We start from the raw sequence: 23,795 nt of genomic DNA, 5'->3' as shown, positions 1-23,795 counted from the left end.
TGTTTCTCAAATCATTTCTGAAACATGTCAAAGTAACATCCACATGAATGCCGGAAACCTAAGATTTAGGCAACTACGCAGCTCCATATGCAGCACACTACAATGCACTGTGTGTTCTGACATCTTTCTATTGTGGGCAGCATCAAGTTTTTCAGCAATTTGAGCTATAATAGCTCTTCTGTGTGATTGGACCAGACGGGTTAGCCTTGGCTCCCCACGTGCATCAATGAGCCTTTAGTCAATGACCTTCCTTGCACCACTTTTGACACTAACCACTGCATACCGGGAACACCACACCAGACTTGATGCTTTTGGACCCAGTCACATAGCCTTCTCTATTTGGCTCTTGTCATAGTCACTCAGTTCTTTTCGCTTGCACATTTTTCCTTTTTCCAACACATGAAATTCAAGAACTGACTGTTCACTTATTACCTAATATATCCCACCCCTTGACAGGTGCCATTGTAACAATATAATCAATGTTATTCACTTCACCTCTCAGTGGTTTTAGTGTTGTGTCTGATCAGGGTATAGGTACATATGTGTAGGTAAATGCAAGTTTTTCCTTTTGCAAAAAGCAAAACAACAGCAAATGTTATTATTGATGTAGCAAGAGAAGTGATTTTTTTATTGCAAAATTAGCACCAGAAATAATACACAGAACTTTGGAATGTTCTTCCACACACAAACTAGGCTCTTTTACACAGCAATACCGGTAAATTACCGTAAAATTGCCCGAATGACTTACACAAATATGGTGTTCACACAAGCAACAGTGTTCTGGCTTTTGACAGGTAAGAGACCATTCACACAGCAGCAGCAAAATACCAGTCAATTCTGTGATGTCAGGCATCAGAAATTATCTATAAACGCTGCGCCGTTGTCTACATCCGCCCGCATGAGAAGAAGCATTTTAGTTTCACTATCTGTTCAATTTGAGAACATCTTTTTGACGTCTAATTGACTGGCATGACGGATGATCAAACAGAATGCAACTGCAGAGCCGCAGCGCTGATGAATGGAAAACAAGGCTGGGTCTCGAGCGCGACACATTGAAAAAGCTGCGAGACATGGCGCAACGGTCAAAGATGATCATTTAGCGCATATTTAACCCTCTACATGGCAAGAGAAATCAGAAAATTAGTTTGCTATTTTTCTATCTTCTTAGGACACAAATAATACAATTTCATGATTTTTTTAAAAACATGACTTTTATTTTTTTATTTTAATGTTTGTATCCCCCAGGATACGTTGCCAGTTATATGGTTAAATAGAAAAACTATTAAAAACCTTACTGTAAACAGCGCAGAGTAATCACTTCATCTTCATAAGTCTTTATGATTAGCCCAAAGCAGACTTCTTACATCAGCGTGCTCTGATTTCATTGGTAATCTTCATTCCACGTTCACACAGCGCACATTACCTGGTAATTTACTGGTAATGTTACAACTTCCCTTACTGGTAATTTACAATTTACCAGTATTTTTGAAAAGGTCCTGTTCGCACATGGGACCAAATTTACTAAACCGGGCAAATAAGTGTGAGAGAACAATTCCATAAAAGCTCAGATGGGAGTGGACAGTTCTGCGTGTGAGCTACTGAATTAAAGAACACAGACGCAGCCGGATCATTTCCATAATGACCAACACAATCTACCAGTTAGCATCTGGTTTTAACGGCAAAAGAGGGTTTGCGCTGCAGTTAGTAAATCTGGCCAATGATCAATTACCAATATTTTTTTTTATTTACCAGTACAAGACTGTATGTGTGAAGGGTCTACTGTCAAAAGATCAGCCAGGAAAATATTGAGCAAGTAAGAACTAGTTGTTAGCTGTTAAAAATAGACTAATATAATCCCAAGACACTGAAAGGGAGCAGGTCAAATAGTTGCTTAAGCCAGCTAACATGCATTTTGGCTCATCACCAAAATATTTATAAGCTAGCCTTGCTTGAGCAACAAGCTTTAATGTACAGAATGTTTTTGTTTTGAAAATGGGTTTTTGTTATGGGTAAAAACAGGCGTTAAGCCATAGATAGGACAATGTATTTGCAAGAATTTAATTGTAAGTTACTATGGACATAAACGACAACAAAACTGACACTCAACTTTAGTAAGCAGCTTCTTTTGAACAGCCCTGCAGGTTGCAGGTTTTTTTGTTCTGTTTTTTTTTTTTTAATCTACATTTATGCATTTAGCAAACAAAAATACAAGACTTACATTGCAGTATAACCCATGGTCCTCTGAATTCATGTAATATAATTTTTCCTGAAAGGATGGCCAACACTTATAGTCTTACCGTGTTGCAGTAACACAAGACAACTGGATGCCAGATTTATATTTTTTAACTTATTTGGATTCAGTAAATTAGAAATTCTGTCACCATTTTCAGAAAGAAGCTGGGAATTAATTTTTGAAGGTTTACTGATTTTTATTGAGTATATCCTGTTTCTTTCAAGAACAGTATTAAAGAAATATATGGGAGCTTTTTCATGCAATTATACATTCCATATTAGCCCCTTCTGCAGCAGTCTACATTATTTGGAATTAATACGAATAATAATTATTACATGCACTTGCGGATATCAAGCCACACTTCTTATTTTGACAGGATTACAATATTTTGTAATAAAAAGTATTCTTCTTTCGCCTGATGCCATATAATAATGTATGCTAACATAACTGACAAATTCTGAATACAGACCAGTTAAAAAAATTGAATTACTGAACTACTACGGTTGTACATCACCCACCCAACAGATGACACATTTACCGTACAACTGAAAAACAATCTAATTTGTCAACAAATAAAGGTAAAACAATATATTGGGTGGAATAAAATAATTAATACATTTAATACAATTCTTGTTTTTTCCCCCTTGAATTAGCAATCGAAAGGAAAATTTAAGCACAAAATTAAAAGCAGAAGCAAAGGGTTTACCTCACCCTCATCAAGTAATGTCTCCATTCTACTCTGAATCCTCCTGAATATGTCTGTTGGAAAGAGAAGAACTTTAGATCACAGAGCTGTAATTTATTCAGGCTTTTTTCAGGTTTCTTTAAACATAACATATGCCTAGTATTTGCTGATCTCATATACTGCTTCAAAACTTACTCAAAGTGTGTCTCATTCTTTGAGAAAATAGACAAGACGAAGGAGGCAGTTTCACCAGGATTCTCCGTGCACGGTACAATCAGGTACTCTCCTGGCTCCAGCTTGAAGAATTTCATCACCTCTCTGAGCCATACTAAATAATCAGTCTGTGCCACAGGCTCTCTGTCAATGAAGAACTCCGATGAAAACCTCCCACTCTGACTTCTCATCTAAAAGAGAATAATAAAACAGGTCTTTAGTGTATTTAAAAACAGTAATGTACAACAGAATCTCTTCATAAAAGGACCATATGAGTACTGATACATTTTTCACTTGCCTCTAATGGTATCTGTAAAAGTACAAGGGGAACAAAGGAAAAACAGCGATCATGACAGGGATATTGAAGTTGAAGAATTAAACACAAAATCTTCAAAAAGCAGCTGAAGGCACATTTCTTCAACCAAGGCATACACACAATCCTCTTTTACTTTGCATTTCACCTCTGCTCTAGCTTGCTTCTTAGTTTTCTAATAAACCAGGAATTGTGCACTATGAATATTGATGGCTCTGTTGCTCACATTGTGATTTTGGATAAAAGCATCTGCTAAATGCACAAATTACATACATACTGTATGCATAGCTCTAACCGCCAATACTGACCTCAAAGACATAGAAGCCAATATCATAATTATTTTGGCTATTTCTGTTTCTCTTCTCATGGTTCTGCATGAGGGACACCAGTGTGTTTTCAGGGCGCTGCCCACTAGCGCATTCCTCATTAAGCTCATCAATTGTCACCCGAAACTGAGGGTTTGTCCAGAAGGTCTCTATAACACATTAAAAGAAGATTTGTACATTATTTAATTCTCTATGCATTATTTTAAATTGTATCCGTCTTATACAAGCCTTATCTATATCATCTTGCCATGCCTTTATGTGCCAGACACTTTATTAGGTTCAACTTGCTAGTACCGGGTTGGACCCTTTCACCTTCAGAACTGCCTTAATTCTTCATGACACAGATTCACAGATGCTCTATTGGATTAAGATCTGGTGAATTTGGAGGCCATTTGAGTTTAGTGAACTCACTGTCATGTTCAAGAAACCAGTTTGAGATGATGTGTGCTTTGTGACATGGTGTGTTATCGTCCTGGAAGTAGCCATTAGAAGATGGGTTCACTGTGGATGGACATGATCAGCAACAAAACTCAGGCAGACTGTGGTGTTTAAATGATGCTGAGATGGTAGTATAAGGGGCCTAAAGTGTGGCAAGAAAATTCCCCCACACCATTACACCAGCAGCAGCATGAACTATTGATACAAGGCAGGACGGATCCATGCTTTCATGTGGTTTATGCCAAATTCTGTCCCCATTTTAATGTCCCAGCAGAAATCAAGACTCGTGAATTGTAGCCTGTTTGCTGTTCTCAGCTGACAGGAGTGTCACCGGTGTGTCTTCTGCTGCTGTAGCTCGTCTGCCTCAAGCTTTAACATGTTGTGTGTTCAGAGATGCTCTTCTGCAGAACTCGGTTGTGACGAGTGCTTATTTGAGTTACTGTTGCCTTTCTATCAGCTGGACAGTCTGGCCATTCTCCTCTGACCTCTGGCATCAACAAGGCATTTCTCACACAGAACTGCCACTCACTGGATATTTTCTCTTTTTCAGACCATTCTCTATAACTCTAGAGATGGTTGTGTGTGAAAATCTCAGTAGATCAGCAGTTTCTGAAATACTCAGACTAGCCCGGCTGGCAACAACAACCATGCCATGTTCAAATTCACTAAAATCCCCTTTCTTTCCCATTCTGATGCTCAGCTGATCGTCTTGCCCATGTCTGCATCGAGTTTCTGCCATGTGATTGGCTGATTAGATATTGGCATTGAACAAGTAGTTGAACAGGTGTACCTAATAAAGTGGACGGTGAGTGTATACATATTTAGAGTAATAATACCTGTCTTAATAATGTCACCACCTGCTGTAGTCCCAGCATTCCATCTGCCAAAATGCCGTTTTGAGGTCCAGTGACATTCAGAGGAACCATCCAGAAAATCAGGACAGCGACAACAAATATCTATGCTTTCAAAAATTGTGGTAAAGTCTTCCATTGACATCCTGCCATAAGAAAGTGTTTCTAAGTTAATCAGCCAAAAAGCAATGTATTACATATATGAAGAAGTCATTTGCAGTTTTTCAAGTTTTTCAGTTTTTTAGGGGGAGCTGAAAGGGGTCCTGGACCATAAGAGTTATGGGCATTAACTCTTCTCAAACCCTTGTCGTCTTCCAAAAAGTGTGACAGAGTGGGTGCACCCAAAACGGTCATGCTCACCAGAACTCCCCGTTATTTAAAACTTCATGACAAATTTTGCGGACCTCTTCACAAACTGTGTCCCACAAAGGTGATCTGTAAAATGTATAACCAAACATGGGTGCAATGTGATATCATGTGGCAAATACAAAAAATAAGTATGTGAGGTGATATGCACAAGTGCAAAAGTACAACTTTCTGCCAAGTTTGTGGAATAATTGAAGCTGTTACTGTAACGTTGCTACAGCTCTTACCCGTCACTCCAGTCTCCACGCCACTCTTCTTGGCCCCATGGGTTTAACAATCTCACCAGATGAACTGGATTTTCATCACTCATTACCTGTAACAAAGCCAGGAATCAATGTCAGTTTAAAATTATTTATGAAAAGTAAAGGAGTATTAAATGGATTAAAAAGGAGAAATATAGCTGAAATAAACACTAGTGGCAATAAAACACCAACAACTTAATTTGATTAATTTCCACACAGTTTATGCATAGCTCAAAGAATTGTAAAGAAAGCTAAAATGGCATGATTGCTTCAGCAAAATAGTTATTACTTCACGTTTACTTTTGCGACATGTGCAAGAAGCAACAAAATATCTGTTTGCTGATGTTTTTCCAATGAACTGTTGTGCTTATAAACCTGTGTAAACCTGATGTATATTTTTGCTACTCTTTTTATTATTAATTATGTTAATCTGTTATTTATATACAGCGATCAGGCATAACATTATTATATATTGCATTGGTCATCCTTTTGCTGCCAAAACAGCCCTGACCCGTCGAGGCATGGACTCCACTAGACCCCTGAAGGTGTGCTGTGGTATCTGGCACCAAGATGTTAGCAGCAGATCCTTGAAGTCCTGTAAGTTGCGAGGTGGGGCCTCCACGGATCTGACCTGTTTGTTCAGCACATCCCACAGATGCTCGATTGGATTGAGATCTAGGGAATTTGGAGGCCAAGTCAACACCTCAAACTCGTTGTGCTCCTCAAACCATTCCTGAACCATTTTTGCTTTATGGCAGGCCACATTATCCTGCTGAAAGAGGCCACAGCCACCAGGGAATACCGTTTCCATGAAAGGGTGTAAATGGTCTGCAACAATGCTTAGGTAGGTGGTACATGTCAAATTAACATCCACATGGATGGCAGGACCCAAGGTTTCCCAACAGAACATTGCCCAAAGCATCACTGCCTCCACCGGCTTGTATACTTCCCATAGTGCATCCTGGTGCTGTGTGTTCCCCAGGTAAGCCACGCACCCGGCCATCCATTTTATGTAAAAGAAAATGTGATTCATCAGACCAGGCCACCTTCTTCCATTGCTCCGTGGTCCAGTTCTGATGCTCACGTGCCCACTGTTAGCACTTTTGGCGGTGGACAGGGGTCAGCATAGGCACACTGACTGGTCTGCGGCTATGCAGCCCCATACGCAACAAAAGTCTCGGGTTATGACTATAACCCTTGTTCCCCGAGAAGGGAACGAGACACTGCTTCATCGTGACGACACTTTGGGGAACGCCTCTCGCGTAAAGCGTCTGAAGAAACAATGGAATCAGCCCAATCCTGATTGGTGTTGCCTGATGACGTAGTATGTGACGGCATACCCGGAAGATACAAAGAGACGTCTGAACACAACAGAGATAGCGTTCTTTGTGATGAAGCGAGCGCTCTGTCTGATTGGGTGGACACGAGATGCAGTGTCTCGCTCCCTTCTCGGGGAACAAGGGTTATAGTCATAATCCGAGACGTTCCCCTTCGAGTGAACTCGAACTGCGTCATAGTGACGACACTTTGGGGAACGAGTACCAACTATGCCGCACCAATCATACCCAACCCAGTGTGAAGCTGGAACCCAGGCACAACTAGGGGGCGAGCACTCTAGCGCCAGCCGTCTCAGGGAGATGCAGACTGTAGTACCTAATGAAGGTATGCGGGGTGGCCCACCCAGCCGCCTCGCAGATCTCTTGCATAGAGGCACCAGAAAGGAGGGCCACCGAGGAGGCCATGCTTCTGGTGGAATGAGCCCTCACGGCTAATGGTGAAGGCAAATTGCGCACCTGATAAGCCGTGGCTACAGCCTGGACAATCCAGTTACTGATTGTCTGTTTTGAAGCAGGCAGCCCCTTCTTGGGTGTACCAAAACACACCAACAACTGGTCTGACCTTATCCACGCCTTGGGTTCGTTTTTTTATTTTGACGCAGCGCGTTAAAAACTGGCTGACCAAAGAGATCAGCGCTTTTGTTCACGTGCCTGGAGCTGCTGAAGTGACAGTAAAACCAGACTTGGTGGCGCTCAAGCACAAAATCGGTCTTGCCGAGCACACATTGATACGATGAAGAAGTAGTAAGTAGACATAGAAGAAGATGAGCTGCTAATGCTGCCTGCCAGTTAACAAAAAGTGTGTGAATGGTTTTGGCCATAGACATAATATATCTGTGGTTTTGGCAAGCACGTAAATACTGTCTCTCCTCTTCTTCTGTGTGACAAGCGAGTGTCAGAAGCGTAAAGTGCCGCAGCACCACCTTGTGTACCGGGAGCGCATCTACTGAATGTGCACGTTCACTCAGCACATCGCCAGTGAAAATCGCTTGGGTGTGAACACGAAAAATGTCACGAAAAACGCTGGCGCTAAGCGTGTGCGATATTCGTCCTGGTGTGTACAGGCCTTTAGGCTGAGAAGGCTTCCTGCGAGAGCACCGTCTCCTTTGCCAGGCTCCCTCAGGAGGGGCGCGGGAGGCGACACTCTGCCTTTACACCTCAAGGTGCGAGGAGCTGGATGAAGGCCCGGGCTGCCCACTCGGGACTGCTCTCGCCGAGGAGCCCGAACTGCTTCCTCGCCTCCTGAAACCTCTCGACGACGGTATCAACCGCACAGCCGAAGAGGCCAGAAGGCGAGATCGGGGCATCAAGGAGAAAGTGTTTCTCCCTCTCCTTGATTCCCGACAGCGTCAGCCAGAGATGTCTCTCAACGCATACCAGACCAGCCATAGAGCGGCCCACAGCGCGGGCCATCTCCTTGGTAATGCGGAGAGACAAATCTGTCGCCTTCCGGAGCTCGGTGACATCATCCGGGGACGTTCCCTCGCCCTCATCCTGCTCTTTGAGGAGGTCTGCTTGGTATGCCTGCAGCGTGACCTGCCGCACTAAAAGCCCTGCCGACCAACCTGGAGGTATCGTGGCAAGGTTTAGTGGGCAGCGTCGGGGCCTTCAATGATGCAGCGGCCCCGGTGAGAGGTGGCCCGCGAGCGCCTCTTCAACCCGCGGCAACACTGCATAACCCGACTCAGCCGCCCCCAGCACATTCGCAAATTCCAGCACTGAGGGGACTGGATAACCGGGCTGAGAAGGGTCTATCCCACAATTTACACAACTCGTTGTGCAAATCGGGGAAGAAAGGAAGGCCCCGCCATGGAGGCTGAACCCGACGCCTGAAAAAGCGTTCATCCAGCTTAGATGGCGGCTGGATGTCCACTATTTCCTGTGGCCAATCTAAATTCAGTTTGGCCACGGCGTGAGTTAATACCTCCACAAGCTCCTCAATAGCGGGCGTGTGGGGTGGCGAAGGCCCCACATCATCCGCCTCGATTTCCAAAGGACAGCCTGAGAACCGGACCCTCCGCCCCGCGTGAAGAAGCCGCATCGCGGGCTTCCACACGGGGCGGGAGGATATCGGAATCGTCAGAGGTGGATGGGGAAGATGCCTCAGCAGTCCCGTATCCCCTCGACAGATCCCGCTGTGAGCCCCACGATCTACGGCGCTGCACTGCCTCAACAGACGCCTGCCCAGAACCGCGGGGCTCACGAGGCTGGCCGGTCTCCTCAAAGATGGCCAGCCGCGAGTGCAGCACTCTCAGCGGCAGCAGTTCACAATCACCGCAGGCCGTTCCCTCAAGAGCGTGCTGCACACCGAGACACTGCACACAAAGTTGATGTGTGTCCGTGCGCGTAATGTAGCGCGGACACAGAGGCACACACAACCTAAATCGCTCGCTCGCCATAGTTTGCTTAGTGATAACTTTCAACACCAACTTCACTTTCAGACTGATAACACAGAGCGCTAACGCTGAAGAGCAAAAAAGCTATCTCTGTTGTGTTCAGACGTCTCTTTGTATCTTCCGGGTATGCAGTCACATACTACGTCATCACGCAACATCAATCAGGATTGGGCTGATTCCATTGTTTCTTCAGACGCTTTACGCGAGGGGCGTTCCCCAAAGTGTCGTCACGATGACGCAGTTCGAGTTCCCTCGAAGGGGAACTGCGATGCACTGTGTATCCTGACACCTTTCAATTAGAACCAGCATTAACTTCTTGAGCAATTTGAACTACAGTAGCTCGTCTGTTTGATCGGACAACACGGGCCAGCCTTCACTCCCCATGTGCATCAATGAGCCTTGGCTGCCCATGACCCTGTCGCCTGTTCACCACTGTTCCTTCCTTGGACCACTTTTGATAGATACTGACCACTGCAGACCGGGAACACCCCACAAGAGCTGCAGTTTTGGAGATGCTCTCACCCAGTCGTCTAGCCATAAAAATGTGGCCCTTGTCAAACTTGCTCAAATCCTTACGCTTGCCCATTTTTCCTGCTTCTAACACATCAACTTTGAGGACAAAATGTTCACTTGCTGCCTAATATATCCCACCCACTAACAGGTGCTGTTATGAAGAGATTATCAGTGTTATTAACTTCACCTGTCAGGTTATTTATACAGTGGGGAGAACAAGTATTTGATACACCGCCGATATTCCGGTTTGCCCACTTACAAAGCATGTAGAAGTCATACATTTTTTATCATAGGTACTCTTCAACTGTGAGTGATGGAATCTTAAACAAAAATCCAGAAAATCACATTGTATGATTTTTAAGTAATTAATTTGGTTTTTATAGCATGACATAAGTATTTGATACATCAGAAAAGCAGAACTTTATATTTGGTACAGAAACCTTTGTTTGCAATTACAGAGATCATACGTTTCCTGTAGTTCTTGACCAGGTTTGCACACACTGCAGCAGGGATTTTGGCCAATTCCTCCATACAGACCTTCTCCAGATCCTTCAGGTTTCGGGGCTGTCGCTGAGCAATACGGACTTTCAGCTCCCTCCAAAGATTTTCTATTGGGTTCAGATCTGGAGACTGGCTAGGCCACTCCAGGACCTTGAGATGCTTCTTATGGAGCCACTCCTAAGTTGCCCTGGCTGTGTGTTTCGAGTCGTTGTCATGCTGGAAGACCCAGCCACGACCCATCTTCAATGCTCTTACTGAGGGAAGGAGGTTGTTGGCCAAGATCTCGTGATACATGGCCCCATCCATCTTCCCCTCAATACGGTGCAGTCGTCCTGTCCCCTTTGCAGAAAAGCATCCCCAAAGGATATTTCCACCTCCATGCTTCACGGTTGGGATGGTGTTCTTGGGGTTGTACTCGTCCTTCTTCTTCCTCCAAACACGGCGAGTGGAGTTTAGACCAAAAAGCTCAATTTTTGTCTCATCAGACCACATGACTTTCTCCCATTCCTCCTCTGGATCATCTAGATGGTCATTGGCAAACTTCAGATATGCCTGGACATGCGCTGGCTTGAGCAGGGGGACCTTGCGTGCGCTGCAGGATTTTAATCCATGATGGTGTAGTGTGTTATTAATGGTTTTCTTTGAGACTGTGGTCCCAGCTCTCTTCAGGTCATTGACCAGGTCCTGCCGTGTAGTTCTGGGGTGATCCCTCACCTTCCTAATGATCATTGATGCCCTCTAGGTGAGATCTTGGATGGTGCCCCAGCCCGAGTGAGATTGACCGTCATCTTGAACTTCTTCCATTTTCTAATAATTGCGCCAACAGTTGTTGCCTTCTCACCAAGCTGCTAGCCTATTGCCCTGTAGCCCATCCCAGCCTTGTGCAGGTCTATAATTTTATCCCTGATGTCCTTACACAGCTCTCTGGTCTTGGCCATTGTGGAGAGGTTGGAGTCTGTTTGATTGAGTGTGTGGACAGGTGTCTTTTATACAGGTAACAAGTTCAAACAGGTGCAGTTAATACAGGTAATGAGTGGAGAACAGGAGGGCTTCTTAAAGAAAAACTAACAGGTCTGTGAGAGCCAGAATTCTTACCGGTTGGTAGGTGATCAATACTTATGGCACGCAATAAAATGCAAATTAATTATTTAAAAATCATACAATGTGATTTTCTGGATTTTTGTTTTAGATTCCGTCTCTCACTGTTGAAGTGTACCTATGATACAAATGACATACTTCTACATGCTTTGTAAGTAGGAAAACCTGCAAAATCGGTAGTGTATCAAATACTTGTTCTCCCCACTGTATATATATTCCCTTATGTATTCCAGATGCTTGTACACTCACCTCAAAAACTCCTGTCACAGTGTAAGCATGTCCGTCAACTATGCCACGAAGCATCTCGTTTTCTTTAGGTGTTGTCTACACACACACACACAACACACACACACACACACACACACATACACACACACAAACAAACATTAAATAATAGTACATAGCTTATCATGTGCAATATATAATTAATTGAAGTCAATGAACTTGCTTGGAAACAATTCTATAAGCTGTTTTAAAATCCTAAAAATATTTGTGACGTAAACATTAAATACTTAATGACCCACCAATATATTGTATTTTTATTACTATTATATAATGAGTATAATTAATAGCAGGGAAAAGTATATGAACCCTCTAACTAATTCATAATAATGCACAAATACAGCCTGCTTTTGCCTATATTTGGCGGGAAAGCAATATGACAGGAGAGAGGACTTACAGTGGAGCAAAAAAGTATTTAGTCAGCCACCAATTGTGCAAGTTCTCCAACTTAAAAAGATGAGAGGCCTGCAATTTTTAATCATAGGAACACTTTAACTATGAGAGACAGCATGTGAAAAAAAATCCAGAAAATCACATTGTCTGATTTTTTAAGAATTTATTTGCAAATTATAGTGGAAAATGAGTATTTGGTCTTTAACAAAAGTTAATCTCAATACTTTGTTATATACCCTTTGTTGGCAATGACAGAGGTCAAACGTTTTCTGTAAGTCTCCACGAGGTTTTTACACACTGTTGCTGGTAGTTTGGCCCATTCCTCCATGCAGATCTCCTCTAGAGCAGTGATGTTTTGGGGCTGTCACTGGGCAACATGGATTTTCAACTCCCTCCAAAGACTGGCTAGGCCACTCCAGGACCTTGAAATGCTTCTTACGAAGCCACTCCTTCGTTGCCCGGGCGGTGTGTTTGGGATCATTGTCATGCTGAAAGACCCAGCCAGGTTTCATCTTCAATGCCCTTGCTGATGGAAGGAGGTTTTTACTCAAAATCTCACGATACATGGCCCCATTCATTTTTTCCTTTACACGGATCAGTCGTCCTGGTCCCTTTGCAGAAAAACAGCCCCAAAGCATGTTTCCACCAACATGCTTCACAGTAGGTATGGTGTTCTTTGGATGCAACTCAGCATTCTTTCTCCTCCAAACACGACAAGTTGAGTTTTTACCAAAAAGTTATATTTTGGTTTCATCTGACCATATGACATTCTCCCAATCCGCTTCTGGATCATCCAAATGCTCTCTAGCAAACTTCAGACGGGCCCGGACATATACTAGCTTAAGCAGGGGGACACGTCTAGCACTGCAGGATTTGAGTCCCTGGCGGTGTAGTGTGTTACTGATGGTAGCCTTTGTTACTTTGGTCCCAGCTCTCTGCAGGTCATTCACTAGGTCCCCCCGTGTGGTTCTGGGATTTTTGCTCACCGTTCTTGTGATCATTTTGACCCCATGGGGTGAGATGTTGCATGGAGCCCCAGATCGGGGGAGATTATCAGTGGTCTTGTATGTCTTCCATTTTCTAATAATTGCTCCCACAGTTGATTTCTTCACAGCAAGCTGCTTTCCTATTGCAGATTCAGTCTTCCTAGCCTGGTGCAGGTCTACAATTTTGTTTCTGGTGTCCTTTGACAGCTCTTTGGTCTTGGCCATAGTGGAGTTTGGAGTCTGACTGTTTGAGGTTGTGGACAGGTGTCTTTTATACTGATAACGAGTTCAAACAGGTGCCATTAATACAGGTAACGAGTGGAGGACAGAGGAGCCTCTTAAAGAAGAAGTTACAGGTCTGTGAGAGCCAGAAATCTTGCATTTTTGTAGGTGACCAAATACTTATTTTCCACCATAATTTGCAAATAAATTCTTAAAAAATCAGACGTGATTTTCTGGATTTTTTTTCTCATTCTGTCTCTCATAGTTGAAGTGTACCTATGATGAAAATTACAGGCCTCTCTCATCTTTTTAAGTGGGAGAACTTGCTCAATTGGTGGTTGACTAAATACTTTTTTGCCCCACTGTACATGTTGGAGCACTGCACACAAGGCTATAGCTCTGTTTTATTTACTGCTCTCGGTTTCATTTGTTTTAAGTTTGTCTGTTGTTCTGACATAGTGAAAGATTAGATCCAATTTTTATGCATGTTCTTTACACCATGATCATTTTAATTGAATCTATGACACTCCTTGGAAAACCCATACAACTATATGACAATGTTTTGTGCAGTTATGAAATACTGGATGGAATATTGGGTTCAGGATTTGGTGATTTCTTTCTTACCACTGTATTAGAGCCGCAACCCATAAGTGTTTTTGACATGAATGCACATTCCATGATTTTCCACAAATCAGCAGGAGCTGCATTCAGTTCATAGTACATGTGCGTCCCACCAGTGAAGTCCATCAGGGCCTCAGATATGAAACCAGCGTTCAAGTCAGCATAGGACCCGCACACCCTGTAAAGACAGTTTATTTGAATTCACTATTCAACGTACAGTAAACCAATAATGTAAACCATTTTAAACAACGCAAATCAATGAAGAATAACATGCAAAACAAATCAACAATTCAGTTGTTGAAAGATAATGAACAGGACAGAATGGTACCCACTTTGCATACGCTTTCTCCAGTAAGGCAGGCCAAAATTCATTAGATGTTTTTGAACACACAAAAAGTAGTTTGTCGTCAATAGTTGGAAGTTGGTCATCAATAACAACATCAATCCATTTCCCAAATCGCCAAAACTGTAAGATATATTACAAACAGTGAAAAATAAAATAGAAACAAAATGCAAAAAAGTTGAAATTTGACTTTTCTGTGCTCAAGAAATTATATTGTGAAAAAAAATAAGTAAACACTGAACAAGTATTATAGTCACCCTGAAGTGAAATATCCCGGCATAATCCTTGGTGAATGATTGTTCAGCTGGCATGACCTGCTTCATGATATCCTTCTCAAAAGTCAGAGCCCCAATTGCAGACAAAAACCAACAGTTTCCTGAATAAATAAGTAAATAATTACAGTCACATATCTGCATTGTCCTATATGCTAAGTTCAATGGTTCATAAAAAAAAAACATTGATACAGTAAAAAGTGATCAACATTTGGGTTGCGTTAGGGCAGTATTTATATTTACCAATCAAAAAATATTGGTACCGTAAAATGTGCTAAAAATTTGTATTTCACAAGATCAAAACACCCTCTATTAGATCTATAGCAAATAGACATTTTATTGTGCAACCATACTTTCGTTTACTTCATATTAAAATGGCAGTGACACACAAAGGAAATATGTTATAGTGTAAATAAACTGCGAGTAATTGTAAAGCGCAAGCACGCAAAAAATGTCCAGTGTGGACGTAACAATTTCTTTTGAACATGCAAAAGTCTGTAGGTTTATTTTTGCAAAGACCCCTTTAAGGGCTCTGAAGAAATATGTACCAAATCTGTCAAACATGATTTTCATATAATGATGTATATTATTAGGCAAGTTTCACATCATATTGTGCATGATTCTGGTTTAATTGTTATGAGTTGATATTGCGTGGAAAACAACAATGGCCCAGGAAACATTGTATAGTAGACGGCATATGATACCGGTACGTGAATAACTCAAACTTACCTAACACACTCCCCTGTGCGTAGTCAAACCTGGACACGTCATCTACAATTAATTTAGGGTCTGACACGAATTCCTGATAAGAGAAAATCAAGGGCAGTCCTTTCAATACCAAAACATGGACACAAAACAAAGAGATTTGTTGTAATGTCGAGCAAAGCCGTGAAAGAAAGCCATTACGGCAGAAGGTATAAAATATTTATAGAGAGAATTCTGTATGGTTTACATACGGATGGCCGCTTCCACACAACTTGGGACATATCCACCTCAGGCTCATCATCAAACAAGCCAAGTGAGCTGTTGTCTGGAGGGAACAACTCATCGTTGTATAGTGTGTTATCAGTGAGACAGTTCTGGTGGAGCTCCTGGTAGTTCTGATCCAGGAAGTTCAAAGGACTGGTAGGAGAATTCACATCATCTTCATTTGTGTTGTGGTGGCATCCATCAGGAGGAGGCATTTTTCACTGCATGACAAACAAATACAAACACAGTTTGTACAGTGTGCACCACCTCATTTATGTAAAGTCACAAAAGTATCAGTAATGTTTATTAGAATTGTGTTTGTGTATCTATCAACATGGGTGCACAAGAATACTGTTCTTTTACACAATGGGTCTTCAATGTTTTTCAGGCAAGGACCCCTTACACAGTCAAATTAATCTAAAGTGCCCTTACAAAGGGAATTAACTTGTCTCCACCTATAGCTGGTCTGTGGTGTGAGTGGATGGATGCTGCACACTGGTGGTGGGTGAGGAGAGACCCCTGGTATCATTGTAAAGCTCTTTTAGTGTACAACAGCACATAATAAAGGCGCTATATAAATGCTTCCTTCATTCCTTCATAACACCATTTACACTAAATGCAAAGAAAATAATGTTTTTACCATTTAAACTTAGCAACTAATAGCCAAAAAAATGAATAAATTGGATTTCTGAAAGCAAAACTAGACCTACCGGATGTCTATGCCAAAGTGCATTGCAGCAAAAGTTTTGGCCGCATGACAAAGCATCTCTTTTGCAAACCATTGTGTTTTTCTTCTCTGATGCAACAACCCTATTAAAATTCATGTCGCACTGATGAGCAGGGCATAGGCCAACACAATCTATTTAAATACAAAGGTCTTGGAGAACCAGTTACCAATGATGCACTGAAGACACAAAACTTTACAATTGAGTTGTCTGGCAATCACCAGACCAAGCTCAATTTAAGATTGAACATTGGTCTGGGGAGTCTGCTATGTATTTTCTCCTGCTCAAGAGGCGTGATAAACGAGCATAAATTAAATGAATCTGTGCGCAATTGAATTCTCCTTAAACCAATCAGACCACAAGAGGCGTGATCAACGGGCAATGACCCATCGCTTCTCTATTCGTCATAGTGTTAAACCCGCCAATAGCCCACCAGGTGGATAAGCCAGTCTGTGATTGGTTCCCTCAAGTAGGATACATTAATGTACAGGTTTCCAGACTGAGTTGCAGGGCGAAATCAAATCGCCGGCAGATCAGGCTGAGTTTACCCAGTCTAGAAACAGAGAGTAAAAAGTAATAAAATGACAATTAATACATTTACAGAACTTCTCGTGCCTTACATTTTTTTCTATTGCTGCTTGGCTGCTCTATACATTTTGCATCCCACTTGCACCTAAAATAAAGAGGAAAGCTCAACCCTGGCTGATCGCCAACCTAGTCACATCGTTCGATCAGATATCTCAGACCATTTCCATATCATAGATATATTTTCTGCATCCTTCACATAACTGAGGAATTAAATCCGCAACATTGCTCTCCCCTCTTTATAATCACCATGTGGCATTCATGGGGTTTTCTCTGACAGCATCTTTAGTGGGCTGTATAAAAATATTGAAGGGGCAGGTCAGATACCTGTGCCTCTTCGTTCATACACATGATCAATATTAAAATAAGAATCAATGATGATCAGGTTATAACCATTTTCTATATTTGATAAATCAGTTCACCTATAAACTCTCTATATTTAATGAGTGATTTTGGATACAGGTCTACGTGACTTTCGGGGACTCAGAGAAATGTACCTCTTTTATATGCTTTTCTTACTAAATAGAATAAATTCACTTCAGTACTAGATGTAGTATCAGCATGTTTTGGAGAAGTGCCTTGTTGATAGTTAGTTAAGATGTCCTCAACCTTGAGGGAACTGTTATTCTCTGGAGCTTTGTGTGTATGTGCGTCGTATGATTTGTGCAGATCCAGTATTGGAGATGGGCCTTCCTGCAGGCGATGCCAGACCTATAGACGCCTTTCTATGACCTCTGAGGTCATTGTGATCTAAAAATTTTGTCATGGGGCGACAACTAGTCTACCCATTTTAGTGATATGCTCTGCTATCTATCCTTGTGTGGAAATTTACCGTGACTGGGCATTTTCTCTGCCAATCAGAATCATTCCACATGGCAGTAATGACGTGTCTAGACCTTGAAAACAGCATAACTGTTCAGAAAATTGTATGTACGTTAGACAGAGGCGGGGAGACTGTTAGAGGGAGCGCGGCCTACGAACTCTCTTGAAGCTGGCTTCTGCTGATGAAACTGCAAACTATTCTTCAGTAAATTTTTCTTTAATTAATCTGACTCCTGACTCTTGGTCTTCATTTTTTTCACTACTGGTCCTGGGTCCTAAGCTGTTACCCCAACAGTTTATATACTCTAAAATGCTGTCAGTAAAGAGACTGTTCAAAAACATACACAAAGTGTATACACACTTAGACTAACATATGCTATTAAATCCTTTCTAATAGAATACACGAGGTAGGCTGACACATAACGCTGCAGTGAAGGTGCTGGTTGTACTTTACATCAAAGATTCTAAAATACTTGCAGCCTTCTCAGTGACATCATAAGCAGTATTATAGAGAGCAGGGTTAAAATTTCTTTGCCAGCAATCAACGGGACAGAAATACACTGTTCTCTTCATACTATTTGTTTACTTACGGTACGTTTACATGACAACAATGTACTAAAATGGAAATGTTTTTCCTTTGTATTTTCCGTCTGAAGATAACAACGTTGTCAAAACAATCACATTCCCACAGATCCGCAAAAACTACAAAAAACGTTGTATTATGAATGCCTGGCCAGTAATTGGCGGTGTCACTTTGTAAAGAAACACTCCGCACCTATAAACTGAACACGTAATAAGCATGAGCATTACGTTACCATTTTCAATGTATTGTTTTCAAAAAGTGAAAGTGAAGCAACGTGAAGGCCAAGAATGGCGGAATTTGTCCTCTGCATTTAACCCATCCAAGTTAGTCCACTCACATTAGGAGCAGTGAGTACTGAACACATACATAGACACACACTTATACACACTTGGAGCAGTGGGCATCCATTCACTGTGGCAATTGGGGGTTAGATGCCTTGCTTAAGGACACCTCTGTCATTTGAAAATACTTGTGTTACAAGTCCAACTCTCAAACCATTAGGCCACAACTGCCCCAAAAACTTGCACCGTTTGAGTTTTTAGGCCCCCAAAACGCTTCTGTTGTGTAAATGAACGGCCAAAACTTTCAGTTTTTAGTTTAAAGGATTAGTTCACTTTTAAATAAACTTTTGCTGATAATTTACTCACCCCCATGTCATCCAAGATGTCCATGTCTTTATTTCTGCAGTCAAAAAGAAATTAAAGTTTTGGATGAAAACAGTCCAGGGTTTTTCTCCATATAATGGACTTCAATGGGCTCCAAACGGTTCAAGGTCCAAATGACAGTTTCAGTACAGCTTCAAAGGGCTTTAAACGATAACAGATGATGAATAAGGGTCTTATTATATAAGGGTCCCACATGCAGACGGATTTTTGTGATGAGATAACAGCACTAGTAACTGAACGCTTTAGAAGAAAGGTCCACTCCATCCATCTTCACTCACGGTCAATGGAGTTTACTTTGAAAGGCTTGCATGCTCAAGTGTGTGCGAGATAGAGCGTAAAGTAGGTCATTTAAATGTAATCCTTTGTGTCAGGTAAAGGTTGCTGGCTTTGAATAATCAAACCTGAAAGGCAAAAAGGTCCAACAGACTTGGAATTCCAGTTTTATACAAACTTGGTTAGTGGCGAGTGCCACCCCTTGTTGCGTTCGGTTGACCAGGTCAGGTCTTTGAGGGCGACTGTCCTGAAAGGATTTCCCACGATAATTATTTGCAAACATTGCAAACATTCTTGTTCCTGGCATGTAGCCTTTCAGTTCTGTTAGTTGGACAAGTACAGAGTGAAGCTGACACTGTGACTAAAATCAATCTGAAAGAGTCTGAATCAAAGCCAACCTACCGCCTTTTGATCCGTTCCCTCTCGTCTCTAAAGAGTGGGTGCAACTGAGAGTCCACTTATCATGTTTGCAGATGAAGATAAAGGAGCTATTTCTTAAAATAGAGTGAGAGTGATGAGCAAGTGTTTCAATGAAAGTTACTGCTGAAACGGCTGCAAAGATGAACACTGCTGAGGTTTCTACTGTCTCTCTGGTAGTCCTTCCCCCCGTCCTTCTTAGTCAAAGGCAGCCAGACCCAAGCCTAAAAAGGTTTGGGAATGCTTCCACTGCCATAAACATGGATGTATCATTGCTGACTACTTAAAGATAAGGATGGTGTAATGTTGCACAATGCCCCCGAGAACTGACATTTTGAAAGATTTACCATCACCACCTACCTGTCACCTTTCAATGACTTAAAAAGGCATATTTCCCTTTATCTTACCTTTAAATGTCTCAAAAAGCATCCTTAAAGGGATAATTCACCCAAAAATGAAAATGATGTCATTAACTACTCACCCTTACATCATTCCAAACCCGTAAGACTTTCGTTCATCTTCAGAACACAAATGAAGGTCTTTCTGATGAAATCTGAGAGCTTGTCTGGAGGCTCAAACATGCTGAACCTCACACGAGTATGAACCTCATTGGTTCTCTCATGTCAAGCAAACGTGCTTGAGCTTCTGTTTACCACAACTGATGTGTGAGTTGATGAATGTTTATATGTGAATAAAAGGCTAAATTCAATCTGTTGATCATATAAAGTGATTGTGTCTCTTCAGAAAACGTTGGACTAAACCGCTCAATTCATATGGATTAGTTTTATGATCTCTTTATGAACTTCTTGAAGCATCAAAGTGGTAGTTGCGTAGCTGTCTATGGAAATCCTTTGCGTTGAACTTTGCTATACATGTGATGTGATCATAATATAATGATTAGGGCTGCACCATTAATCGAAATCGAACCGCAATCGCGATTTGTTTTTCTCCAGTGGATGCATAAGAGGCTCATATTTCATATTAAAGATGTAGACTTGTTTTTGATTTTGCAGACCTCCTGACAAAAATGAAGAAATTGATATCACAGATAAAAAGGGCTTAGCGTGTGTTTGTTGGCGGTGCCATTTGTTTCCGACGCTACGGATTTAGCTTTGCGTGTTGTGTTGTTTCAGAGAACGTCGTACCTGTTCGATACTTTGCCGGCCCGGAAAGTAGAGAAAAGAGAAGTATGTCACGTGACTTCCATCTTACACACACGTAGAGTTCTCTGTTAAACACATTAGGTAAGGAGCGGGTGCAACTCCTTGTAAGTTTTTGTTTTAGTCAGTGTTGAACGCCGAAGATTTCTCTTTTTTTGGTTTGGTTTTCAGTTAGTGTAGAGGGTGGGGATTGGTTGGTGACAGGTTTTGGCTTTGTTGTTTTGTTCATTTAGCACCGCTCATTTTCTTTCTCTCTGTGGTCTGGTTCAATTGATTATATTTTGTTTTTTTTCTCTTTTCTTTTTGCTTGGTTGTATATAGCTGTAAATATGGGATGGTTTATGATTTCCTTGGTTTAAATTATCTGTCTGTGTAAATAAACTGGGGAAAGGGAGGGGGCATCTTTGACCATTGTGCTGCCTCTATTTGGAAATATTTATACAGCCCTGCATGGTGGACCTTGCAGCCTTTGGCATGGTGCCCCTGAGCACATGCCCAAATGCAATTATGATTAATCCTTTAGATGACTGACATCAAAGTATTTCTCTGACGCTATTACACAGTCATATTAAACCCTTACAAATTGCTTACATTTTCTGTGGCTGCACTAATAAGGATTCTCTCTGTAACGGTAGCAGTTTAAAAATACATTTTACACATTTATTTCCTTTCTCTTCAAGAGCTACATATGTCAGATTGTTTCTGGTAGTCAATCAAAAAGGTGTAATTACAATGGTGAATCCATCATGGTGGACAAAATGAATCGCAGATGAAGGTTTTAATCATAGGTTAGAATTCCAAACCCCTAATTTGCTAATCATTTGTTGAACTGTCTTTAAATGAAGTGGTGAATTAAAATAAAACCTAGATCAGCAAATCCTTAATTAGCTCTAAACTTTGCTTATTTTAATGCTCATTGGTGCAACCCACCCCTTTGCAATTCGGAGGCCAGTTTCAAAGAAACAGTTAGAGCCCCCCCCCTAGAGCCCTATTCCGCAGCATTAGTCTGTTCTCTGTAGTCCTTCAGGGGGGGAAAAAATGCAGAGTCTATGAAAAGCAGAATCCCTGACGGTGCACTGAGCTCCTGTACTCAAAGCACATGATCAGCTGAGAAATTAAAATGTAGGGCTATTAGGGGAGCAACTCTGGCCAAGCTCAGTGTTGGGCAGTGACTGGTAATATTTAGAGAAAAAAAATCTTGATATAAAACTAGTTTTCCAAATGTTGTTTTAGGGAAAATAGGGAACAGTGGATTAAAGCCACAATATGTAATTTTTTGCCGCTAGAGGTCGCTTATTCAAAACAATGGCGTAGCTTGATGGCGCCTTGATTTTGCTGAGCTTTTATGCCACAGACAAACGCTTCCGCTTCTTTTGCTCATGCGTATATGGGGTAGCGCAGCGCTGTCTTTTCATATTAGATACATTTGAATGTATTGAAAGTTAGCCTATGTTTTAACGCTACTCTGTGCGTTCGCTCCACGGCTAATATAAGACACCTGTTGCACACTGCAGTAAGCTAGATCGATATTAGGCATGGTAAAGCATGGTACTCGCGGTAAATCAAGAAAACGAGATTTAAACAATAAGACTAACTGTGTTGAGCCATATAACAATCATTCGTTTTCTGCTGATGAATGTATCCAAACAGCTGCTCACCTGTCTAATAAAACACATAATATATTAAAGCATCTTTGTTGTTTCCATGGTCCTGGTTGAAATTGCTTATTTCTCTGGATTTAAACATTCTTGGAAACATTTAGGATAATGCAAGTACACAAGTCAATAAAGTTGTTCTAGTGGTTTTCAGATATTTTAATCCAAACATCTTACATATTGTGCCTTTAAGTTATATTGCTGGCATACTGACAGAAATATTGTGCCCAGTGAAACAAAAACCGTATAGATAAAAGATGAAGGGGAAAGTGTCTGGAATCGGGCCATAAATTATTAGTTAAATATTCTTATGTTGACAAATTAATCTTTTGTGACATTTTTACATCAACCTGCCAAAACCTGTCAGTTCAGCACAAATCACTATTTTGAATGTTTGAATTTTATCAAAGGGTGAAAAACTTGTATAATATTTACCTATACTATAACCATGGAATTGAATTATCACCAGTAAAAATAGTCTCGTTGTTGGAGGTTCAAACTCTATGTTTAGGTTAAGTTACACATAAATTGAAATGACGCGACCACACTAAAGGAAAGCTCGTCTGAATATTCATAAAGCTAACCTCAGTAAAGCACGTGCATGTTAACATTTTAGCATTAAAAACACTCCCTCAACTAATCTTGACTACACCGTTCAGCTTATATGTCTCATTTCGGTACTCTGTAAACACATACCTGTCTCTCTCTCTCTCTCTCAGGCTCGCCGCGCGCTGACTGAACGCTGTCTGTAACTGAAGAAGACTGAACACAACGGACTGAGCGCAGGACTGGTCAGCTATTTTTAATGGTGATTACGTAATGACGTCACTACAAATTCAGCGCTTCAAAACGTCAAAATGTTATAAAAATCAAAAACACACTTTTCCCCATGTTCTGGAGAAGGGGTGCTGGATCATTTACACATAATAAATCAAAAGACATGAAATAGATATAAAACGAATTATTCTTGAACTTACCAAAGTGTGTGCAGGGAGAAGGTAAATGTTAAAACATACAGTTTAACATTACATTTTGATGTTAAATCCACTATTGTTTTATATAGAATTTATACAGTAGGCTATTTAATGCAATTGCACCAGAAGTAACAGTAATTAAATTAAATTAGGCCAACAGAAAATTTTCTAAGTAATTCCTTACTTTAATTTTTCAAGGGAAAATTTGAACAAAAATGCCTTCTTTCTTTGAGGTGATGTGTCATATTACAATTAAGTCTTTTCATTACCTATTCAACCTGCTACTATTTAACTATTATCAACTAAGATTGATAATTACCGTTTTGCTAATAAGCA

General features: G+C 41.3%; 1 protein-coding gene across 2 annotated transcripts; it reads right to left on the bottom strand.

Annotated features, from left to right (window-relative positions):
- Window positions 1-603: 603 nt before the first annotated feature.
- Window positions 604-23,263, bottom strand: LOC307136135 (calpain-2 catalytic subunit-like). Of its 2 annotated transcripts, none has more exons than XR_013817742.1 (13): window positions 23,182-23,263; window positions 15,588-15,821; window positions 15,361-15,433; window positions 14,617-14,735; window positions 14,349-14,482; window positions 14,020-14,194; window positions 11,762-11,836; window positions 5,653-5,738; window positions 5,420-5,494; window positions 5,045-5,205; window positions 3,740-3,919; window positions 3,114-3,322; window positions 604-2,992 (listed from the first exon to the last, which is right to left on the bottom strand). XR_013817742.1 is itself a non-coding variant. In XM_079832918.1 (13 exons), the coding sequence occupies exons 2-13, from the start codon at window positions 15,813-15,815 to the stop codon at window positions 2,968-2,970; spliced, it is 1,527 nt and encodes a 508-aa protein (XP_079689044.1). In that variant the 5' UTR covers window positions 15,816-15,821; window positions 23,182-23,263; the 3' UTR covers window positions 604-2,967. The 2 variants fall into 2 exon arrangements, 1 of the variants encoding a protein (XP_079689044.1); XM_079832918.1 differs by having other exon boundaries at window positions 3,753-3,919.
- Window positions 23,264-23,795: the final 532 nt, after the last annotated feature.

The sequence above is a fragment of the Gobio gobio genome (assembly GCF_949357685.1).
Source record: "Gobio gobio genome assembly, chromosome: 13".
NCBI classification, from domain to species: Eukaryota; Metazoa; Chordata; class Actinopteri; order Cypriniformes; family Gobionidae; genus Gobio; species Gobio gobio.
Note: the sequence above shows the minus strand (reverse complement) of the source record. Positions and strands in the feature narration are given on the sequence as shown.